At 48.9% G+C, this 9,968-nt stretch overlaps 3 protein-coding genes across 3 annotated transcripts; 2 read left to right on the top strand and 1 right to left on the bottom strand.

Annotated features, from left to right (window-relative positions):
* Positions 1-277: 277 nt before the first annotated feature.
* On the bottom strand, positions 278-1,707 carry PFICI_11722 (uncharacterized protein; the record flags this gene model as incomplete). Its single annotated transcript, XM_007840303.1, has 2 exons — positions 278-721; positions 781-1,707. 2 exons carry the CDS (start codon positions 1,705-1,707, stop codon positions 278-280), a joined length of 1,371 nt encoding a protein of 456 aa, XP_007838494.1.
* Positions 1,708-3,480: 1,773 nt separating this feature from the next.
* On the top strand, positions 3,481-5,447 carry PFICI_11721 (uncharacterized protein; the record flags this gene model as incomplete). Its single annotated transcript, XM_007840302.1, has 2 exons — positions 3,481-4,573; positions 4,627-5,447. 2 exons carry the CDS (start codon positions 3,481-3,483, stop codon positions 5,445-5,447), a joined length of 1,914 nt encoding a protein of 637 aa, XP_007838493.1.
* Positions 5,448-6,157: 710 nt separating this feature from the next.
* Positions 6,158-9,284, top strand: PFICI_11720 (uncharacterized protein; the record flags this gene model as incomplete). The annotated part of the gene is made up of 3 exons (XM_007840301.1): positions 6,158-7,178; positions 7,238-8,060; positions 8,108-9,284. 3 exons carry the CDS (start codon positions 6,158-6,160, stop codon positions 9,282-9,284), a joined length of 3,021 nt encoding a protein of 1,006 aa, XP_007838492.1.
* Positions 9,285-9,968: the final 684 nt, after the last annotated feature.

The following is a 9,968-nucleotide window of genomic DNA, read 5'->3' as shown; positions in this document are numbered from 1 at the left end:
ATGCGGATGGCGGAATCTTACCCATCAAGTCTTGGAGGATTATGCAAAATGGTATGTTCTTTACCATCCAACACCGATGTCCCACAGATAATGATTTCATTAAATGCTAAATGACTATTTTTTTCTTTTTTCAAAATAGATTTCAGAATCAGCCGAGCTTGGATTTGCCCCTGCGCTCGTAAAAGCAAAAGTAGATTGGAATAGCGCAGCCCAGACCCTTAAAGGAGATATAGCCAACAGCATATTAACCCGCACATGATCTAATTACCTATGGTCTCTACCATTTGCCCCAAAGATCCTGCGGTTTGTATTCATTGGCGGTAAATGTACCCTTGGCAACGTCTATGCTGAAGAAGCACTGCGGAAGGTTGCTGCCATCTGGGCTCAATTCCTGGACTTTGATGGCGCGAGCACTGCCATCCGGATGCGCTAGCTTGCAAGCGACGGCGTTATCGTAGACTGTTTTCAAATCCATCTCGTAGTCTTTTGTCATCTTCTGGACAGTTTTCTCGGGCAACTGGGTGACCTTGATCCTGTCCTTGGAGAAGGGGTCGCCAGAAGGGATCTTTTCCCACTTGAGAAGGCCCCAGCACTCGTTGCTTTCGCTCCTCCAGATGTGGGAGCTCCCATCCTTCTTGCACCGTGCCTCATCCTTGATACCTGGATCGATGAAGAGTTTCCACCCCTGTGAGTCGAGAACGGACATACCAATGGCTTGTCGCTAGGTCACGTTTAGCAACAAAGAGCGAGAAAAAAGGGCAGCTATAAGTGCACACATACCAGATGTATCCTGGCCGTCTTGACTGTGGTATCTGTGGCTTCATCGACATTCTCAATCAAGAACTTGCCATCATCGAAAAATTGAGCCACTTCCGTTAGCCAGTGGTGAGGATTCGAAAGGTTGGGAAGCTTCTTCTGATCACCAGTACCGAACAGATTGCGGGCCGTGTCTTTGAGAGCATTCTGGGACTGTTCGAAATAGTTCTTGAGATACTCCTGCGCAGTCGGCTTCGAGTCGGGAGGCTTGTCCAGAGCGGCCAAGCTAAAGACACCGGCCACGACATTGAACGCGGCGCTGGCGAGCTTTCCTGGGCCAGGCACCACGCTCACGGCCCCAGCCCCAATGGTGAAAGCCGCAGCCATTTTCCCGTAGATGTCGGTGAGGTCCTTGATCCCGCCTTGAAAGTCGGAGATGATGCCGTCCAAGTCAAATTGGACCACGTTGGCGTCGTTCTGGAGCTCCTCGTGCAGCCTGTTCATGACCTTGTGCGCACCGTCTATGGATTTGAAGATCCAGTATTCCTGGGGCCGATCTCTGATGAGGAAGAACTCTTTGCAGTCAGCCGCGGGGCCACATTTCCCAGGGAAGCTGGTGCAGTCCCACGCGTCGGACTGCTGCTTATCCCAGGTGGCCTTGTCGAGGTTCTGAACCCAGTTGGGGTACGCCCCTATAGAGGTGCCGTTCACAATGATGTCGAGGAAGCCTCCCACGCGCGTCATTTCCCATATATCCTTCAAACTTTCTTTGTTGATGTCATGGCCGCAGATCTCGTCCAGTTTGGAGAGGTCGTCAACATCGCGAGTTCGACGAGGAACAAGAGATGAATGAGCCAAGTCGACCTCGTTGACAGGGGCACCGAGGACTGAACTCGTTGTTGCAGAAAGGAGCAACAACGATGCGACGTTGGCATGGCCGAGGAGTAACATGGCTACATGTATGGAATGAACAGAGAATACCCGATGGATTCAGGAGACGCAAGAGAATATAAAAGAAGAAGAGGGGTGAAAAAAAAAAACACTGTGGAGAGTAACAATATTCTTTCTGCTGGTTACAATTCAATAATTGCAATGATGAGTGGTAAAAAAGAAAATCGTTCAAGCACAAGATGGCAAACGCTTATATACTTTCTATAAGCTTCAAAACATCATTTTTGCATTGTTGCTGAGAGCTAATATAACGCGAACCACACCAATCCAAGCCTCCATCAAGATAATTCTATAACGGGCATCTTGGGGAGGAATCCCACGTGTGGCATCTGGTAGACAAGGCTGAGATCACGGGGCCGGCTACACTCAGTGCACTTGGGACGGCAGCTAATCCGACCTATTGGCCGGAAGGAGATTCTCCGACACTCAAAGTATTCTAGAGGCGCAGCACAACGTGAGGTAACCAAGGAAACAGTTGTGAGTATGCACGCTATCGAGCAACTTGTGAACGCACAAAATGTACGAATCAAAGTCACGCACCGATCTATGGCTTGCTATCCGAATTACTTCGAGCTGAAATTCTGACTGCCAAGCACTCATTCTGCTATTTTTACGATACTATGCAACTACTTTTCAGCACTGACCTGACTTATATCATAAATCATATACATATGTACTTTCAGTGTCGTTTGACTCGAGGCTTTCGGAGCTTAATTTTATTTTAAGATTTAACTGGGCGGATACTAGCGCCTGCGCCCCCGGTACCTTCACCAACAGCTATTGGCACGTGGCTGAGTCAATCGATTCTCTTCAGCAATAAGCCTTTCCAAAAGTGCAAGCCACAGAACGTTTGCAAATATATTTCACCGCATGAATTTGCTACGTGCGATGCAGTTTTGCGAGAATCATGTCCACGCAGAGTGCTGAGGTGATATTATGCAGGGAATGAGATTGAATCACATAGATGAGTATTTGGCCACGGCTACATGTGATTAGATGAATTTTCATGTGACCTTCATGGCTATTAAAGGATAAAGAGTGCTTTGAACTTCTTCTTGTTCTGTTCGCCAGGCCAACTTGGTTTCTCGTGCTTTGGTTGCCAGCACCAGATCTTTCCCAGTCATTAATTAAAGATTGCTTCTATTCGGGAATGAACCCTACCGAAAGGCTCGTTTCATTCACAAGGCGGATAAACTGTATCGCCGAGACATTGGCATGCCAGAAATAGTGATTATCAAGGAGGCTGAAGGCGCAAGCCTTGCGCAGTTCACCGAAGAACATGGCGAAACATTATGCTTTGCCGGCTTGACCGTTCAAAGGATATATCCACCTAGCGAAAGTGGACGGGCTGTTCTGGCTACTACTAGGTATACTGTCTGATAGGGCAACGTCCGCGCTAGTAGGGGCAGAGCCCGTTGCAGCCAAGCCAATTTTGTGCCCTAGGTATGATCCGAACCCCCTCAATCCGCCTAGTTAGTGGAGTAACCCAGTTGCTCACCCGCTTTTAGGCTACTGTCAGCTGTGAGTTCAAGGTTTACGTGGCGGCCCCATAAGCACATGTGGTCCTGGACCCTGTATAAGAGCTGAATTTTGGTCGATCCTGTAGGATCAATTCCCACGGTGAAAAAAATAATGACAACAAATCTTAGCTGACAACATCTCTACCAAGACAACAAAATCCGTATGTCGAATTTTATCACGTTGAAACTACCAAGGTTGGCCGTGACTCTTCACCTCATGACGGGATGAATACTAAATCGCGTTTCAATAGCCATGTCTTCAAATGACCAGAGCTCCTCGAGCAGCGAAGGGGGGGACGACTACGTCGAGCTCATTGTTGCTGTCGTCGCTTTGGTCATCTCTGTATTAGCCTTTGCAATCGCCATCCTCCAGGCCCTCCAGCAGTACCTGGCTACCGCCACCGGCTTCTCTTCCTGCAGTGAGGCTGTTATAGGGAAATGGGCCAAGTTTGCCAGGCGCCACATGATTTGGACCGAGTTCCGTTTCGAGGTCCAATTCGAGGTCCCAGTCATTTTCGTCGCTAGGCCGAAAAACACCAAGGGTCCTCTAGGAGACGAGGCCTTCGCCCCAATTGACGCGCGCATCGTTCGGATGGACGGGAGCCCCGACAATTTTGAATATACTGACAGCGTCGAGGAGTTTGACATCAAGAAATCCAAGAAAAGCACGCGCCAGGCCATTCATACAGCCGACAACGAAAAGGCCACCTGGTATGGTCTCCTTATGGCCGTTTGTCGAATGGAGACGGAATCTCGAGAGTGGCAAGCGAAGAAGTCAGCGGAGCGGCGCAGCACCATCGGTCCTCGCCCCCCTCCTATGAATCCGACGCCTCCCGACGCGCCTCACCACCACCACTCCCTGGTAGTGTGCATGCAAAGAAAGCGGCGAACTTGGGACAGCATGCCCAAGGACTTTGCAAAGCCCTATGCTACTACTACTATATCTCACATAATTGAGATTGCTGCCATCCTAGGTATCCACTGGAGGATCTTTGATGTAAACAATCACCGATATCGTGCCCAGGGCAACGGCTTTGTCATTGACGGCTCGTCCATACAGAGCCTGGGTATTACGTTCAATTTCCAGAAACAAGGACCAACGTGGTTTCAAAAGAACCGCGTAGTTCCCAACTATAATATCAAGAAGCTATGCTTTGGCATCGTCCCTACCATCTTCAAACAAGACCGAGTGGTTTACGCCGATGAGGCCAAAGGGGTCGAAAGTCTCCAGCTGGAGGATCCCGCGGCGATTGCCAATACCCTTGTGGTGTTTGGCTGCAATAACAGGACTGTCAATTATTTCCGGAAGAACCTCGACCAGTCTCGTCACAGTCATTTATTTGCTGGTAAGACGACCCCTAAATGAATCAAGAAAGGCGGCTCATCTAATTCTGCATAGTTGCATTCGAACTCCTCGGCATGGTAGGCGAGATGCTACACGTAAAAGACACCGTGTTCCGGGTACTTCCAAACCCCACAGGCTTTCATTGGGATCCTAGCACCTTTTCTCTACCGAGACTTCTAAACAAATACATCATCTCGTTAAAGCTGCTTCACGGCCGATCCTCGGAAGAGAGCGAGCATTTGAACAACATTATCAATTGGGCGGAAAACGTCCCAGAGTTCTCGCTACTTCGGGCTCAGGAAAGCACGCCAGACTTCTTTCGCGAGGATCCACCTGGTGCCTCTCTCATCGACAATCTCAGCCACCTACGCGATGGAGTCGAGCTGTGCGATGATTACCTTGGAAAGATCGAAGCACGCAGCCCGTCCATGGTGAAGCAGATTGTTCGTGTGCATATCCAAGAGATCATGCGTATCCTTCACGAGGAAAAGAAAGAAACCGACCAAGGTTCGAATAGTAACGCTATTACGATCCATGACATTGATTCCGCATCCGCGGAGAAGGAGTCTCTATTGATTGACATGTATTTCGATCGTATACGGCCAGAGGTTGTCCGAATCGTGCGCGAGCAAGCTCCTGCAAGCAGCCAAAATGGAGCTAGCCAGGACAATTCTGGGTCAATCAACGTCTCGGGCGAAACTACAGATCCGAGTCTCGAGCCAAGCAATAGCGGTGCGGAAGACGTCGATGAGGTGTGGTGCACCCTCGTATTCCGCATGCTATGCTGGTTACAGCTGCACACTTTCCATAAGATGGATATTCAGGTCAGCAAGAGCGATGTGTACGGCAGTCGCATCCCCGTGTATATCGTCTGATACACTTTATATAAGCGATCAAACTATTTCTGCCCTTTGTTTTGTGTTGAAACGTAACTTGTACAGTTTTCCATGCTGTGTCGGGCCAGTGTATAGACGAGACTTTTGTAAGTTTGAAAAAAAGGACGGTCGGAGCATTAGAGCGTACAAACTACCCAATGCTGGAAGTCTGAGATTGTAGTCTTAGCCAGTGTGTATGTATTTCTCCATCATGTTTATCAAATACGATCATAGCTCTTAGAAAACCCAGCTTCCCATCCGCTCTGCCCTAAGTAGCGCTACACCCTGCTAGCCGCTCAGTGCGTACACCCTAAATTACCAGGTACTAACTCATGATCAGTCGCCCACTGTAGGTCAACGCTAATGTGCATCCTAGAACATGCCTTTGAAAACACAAAATACTTATAATTGCGCAGTCATGCATGTTGATTAGGACTTTGTTTCAATTGTTACTATCGCATAGAACAGGATAGAAATCGTCGCGGCTATGCGACCCCGCACATAATGATCATGCACACTGCTGGCCAATCACCGCCATAGTCGCAGCAATGCGACATGCATTAAGCGCTGTCGAGTCAGCCCGCGAGGCTGCGTAGGACTTTCCTCAACTCCTCACCTGCCTGCCCGCCTGGTCATGGCACCGAACTCTTAACTGAGTCATTGCGTATCCATCAACAACTGCCGAGAGCACTCTCACCGAGGGACTCGCGATGGCAACGCGCCCGCGCACGCACGATGCCTACACAGTCGGCTGGGTCTGCGCCCTGCCTAAGGAGCAGACGGCCGCATTCGCTATGCTCGAGGAGCGACACCCGAGCCTCTCAAAATCTCCCAACGACCCCAACTCCTACACGCTCGGCTCAATCTGTGGCCATAATGTCGTGATTGCCTGTTTGCCAAAGGGCAAGATCGGCACCAGTTCAGCTGCGACTGTTGCCACCCACTTGATTCGCGCCTTTCCAGCCGTCCGATTCGGGCTGATGGTCGGTATTGGTGGCGGCATCCCGCCTAAAGTACGGCTTGGAGACGTCGTTGTCAGCGTACCTGTTGATCAGTTTCCTGGCGTCGTGCAGTGGGACATGGGCAAGGCCGAGCAAGGCGGGACATTCCGACGAACGGGTGCGCTGAACAATCCACCAAATCTGCTTCTATCTGCCTTGACGACGCTGGAGTCGGATATTGCTATGAAGGGCACAAGGATTCCAGAATACCTGGATCAGATTCGGCAAGACTGGCCACTATTAGTACCGAAATACCTGCGATCTGATTCTCTACGAGATGTCCTCTTTAAAGCAAGCTATTGTCATGTGGAGAAGCAGCATCAAGATTCCTCAGGGGATGGGGAGGATGAATCAGAGGATGACGTTCAAGATGACTGCCAGCACTGCGACAAGGCCCAGATAGTAAAAAGGAAACCGAGAGACATGCGCGTGCACTATGGGCTGATCGCATCGGGTAACCAGGTGGTCAAGGATGCCAGCGTTAGGGATCAGTTGTCGAAACACATGGATAAGCACGCCCTTTGTGTCGAAATGGAGGCTGCGGGACTGATGGACAACTTCCCGTGCATTGTGATTCGAGGCATCTGTGACTACGCCGACTCGCACAAAAACAAAGCGTGGCAGGAACATGCTGCTGCCGTTGCAGCAGCATTTGCGAAAGAGCTTCTGGGATATATCCAGCCACAGGATGTCGATCAAGAGGAAACGGTAAAGGATGTATTAGCTAGAGGTGAGTAATTCCAAGCAATTTCTGTGTGCTGCAGCAAAGGTTTTAACGTTGAAAAATAGTGTCCAGTGAGCTGTCTGAAACGAAATCTCAAGTTGCGCAGACTAGACTCATCCTTGAAAGAGAAGAGGATCTCAAAGTGCTGAATTGGCTCACTCCTGTCGATTTCGGCCCGCAGCATTCCGACTATTTGCGAAGACGACAGCCTGGCACAGGACAGTGGCTTCTTGATTGCGAAACATACCAAAGGTGGGTAGAAGAGCCTGGACAAAGACTATTTTGTCCTGGCATACCTGGAGCTGGCAAGACAATTCTCTCATCCATCGTCATCGACAACCTCGAAACTCGTTTTTCTGCCGGTCTCACCACTGCGGTGGTCTACGTCTACTGCAATTTCAACCGCCAAGTGGAGCAGAAACTTGAGCATCTCATGTCTAGCCTGCTGAAACAACTGGCCTGCAACGGTCCCTTCTTACCGCCTGTTCTATATAAGCTCCACGGGGAACATGCGAGGAAACAAACCAGACCGACTTTGGAAGAGATCGCAACGGCACTTCAGGCTGTGGCTGCAACTTTTGCCAGGATATTCATCGTCGTTGATGCACTAGACGAATGCCAGGTGGCAGACAATTGCAGAGCACGATTCCTCCACCAACTCTTCAGCCTCCAGACTCATCAAAGCATTAGCGTCTTCGCGACGTCTCGGCATATGCCTGACATTGAGAAGGAATTCTCGAATGGCTTGACAATTGAGATACGAGCTAGTGAAGAAGATATCGAAAGATATCTGAAAGGCGCCGTATCACGCCTTCCCAAGTTTGTTGCCGAGAGAAGCGACTTGCAAGACGAGATCACGCAGACCATTAGTCGGACAGTGGACGGAATGTAGGTCTGTTGTAAACACGTCCAACCGAGCTATGCTAATTGACCAGGTTTCTGCTTGCTCAGCTCTATTGCGATACTCTCATGGACAAAGATAATCCTAAGGTCTTGCGGAACGCATTGCAGGATTTGGTAAACGGCTCGAAAAGTTATGAGGCAGCGTATTATGGTGCGATGAAACGAATCGAAGGCCAGCTCGAAGGGCAAGCCAAGCGTGCGAAGCAAGTGCTAGCATGGATCACATGCGCACAACGGCCACTCACCAAGACAGAATTGCAGCATGCTCTTGCCGTTGAAATCGGTGAAACAAAGCTCGATAATGATAACATTACAGAAATCCGTGACGTGGTTTCCGTCTGTGCAGGATTAGTAACAATCGATGAAGCGAGCAGCATTGTCCGATTGGTGCATTACACGACACAACATTACTTCGAAAGCACGCGAGACACATGGTTTCCTACAGCGCATTCGGCATTAGCAGCGACTTGCACTACATATCTTTCATTCGACGCTTTTGCAAACGGGCGCTGCCAGAGCGATCAGGAGTATGAGGACCGTCTCAAGGGACATCCATTCTTTGAATATGCGGCTTCTCATTGGGGTCACCACGCACGAGCAACCCCTGGATGTGAGGAAGTGCTTGGATTTCTTAGGAAACCTGCGCAGATCGATGCATCAGTCCAAGCATATTTTACTGGTAGGCTCTGGCACTATCCGGGATACAGTCAAAGGGCACCTAGCAGAATGGTAGCAACACACCTTGCAGCCATTTTTGGGCTTGCAAAAGTTTTACCTGCAGTATGGAATAAAAGGAACCAAAATGCAAAAGATAGTACAGGTGGGACACCGCTATTGCGGGCAGCCGAGAATGGACATACTGAAGTGGTCCAACTGCTTCTCAAGACGAAGGAAGTAGATATTAATGCCCAGGGCGGAAGTTACGGCAACGCTCTGCAGGCTGCTTCAGAGGGAGGACACCAGGAGACCGTGCAGCTGCTAATTAACAACGGCGCCGACGTTAATGCCCAGGGCGGAACATACGGCAACGCTTTGCAGGCTGCTTCAGCCGAAGGACACCAGGAGATCGTGCAAATTCTAATCGATAACAAAGCCGACGTTAATGCCCAAGGCGGAGATTACGGTAACGCTCTTTATGCTGCTTTATACGAAGGACACCAGGAGATCGTAAAGAGGCTGGAAAAGGCGGGTGCTTTAATGCTGTTATAAGTACCGGCAATAGGATTTAGACTTAGTTTGTCTAACCGCGGTTTCGGATACTACTAGACTTATCTTTTATTTTTCATATCTTTGCAAAGGAGGGTCCAAGGATCGAAGTAATTATATAGTAACAAAAACAATCGCAAAATCGTCGAGAAGCTGCTAATTATGTCGATTGATGATTTCTAAGGATATGACTTATAAAAAGTTCTTTCGAAGAACTCGTCAACGACCTAAAGGCTTTCATATCAGACGCCTGATATAATGCCTGTTCCAGCCTCTGCCTATAAATTTTGTCCAACTCTCTGTGGCAATAGGTAGTAACATTATAGGCATCGAGCGGAACAAAGCCGATAATCTGCTCTTTCAGCTAAACACTATAGTTAATATTTCCGAGCAGAACGATTTTGCCTACTAAAAGGTAAAATCTGGCGTATAAGCTATTAAAGAGTTTACAGCAACTATCGAAGGGGACCTCCTCGAGAGGTTTCAAACTTCATGCCTAGGAAACTGGAATAAATCTTATTAGGCTAATCGATATCTTATTCTGCAGACGACAGCTAGATTTAAGGAATTAATAAGGTAAAAATTCTATAAACCGGTTGAGACGAATTACAGGTGTATTGCGTAGAATGGAACCTCGCTATCGGACAGTCCCTCATATTTTTATAACCACCCTTGTTTATCTCATCG

The sequence above is a fragment of the Pestalotiopsis fici genome (genome assembly GCF_000516985.1).
Source record: "Pestalotiopsis fici W106-1 unplaced genomic scaffold PFICI_Scf_9, whole genome shotgun sequence".
Taxonomy (NCBI): domain Eukaryota; kingdom Fungi; phylum Ascomycota; class Sordariomycetes; order Amphisphaeriales; family Sporocadaceae; genus Pestalotiopsis; species Pestalotiopsis fici.
This window is presented reverse-complemented; position numbering and strand designations above follow the sequence as displayed.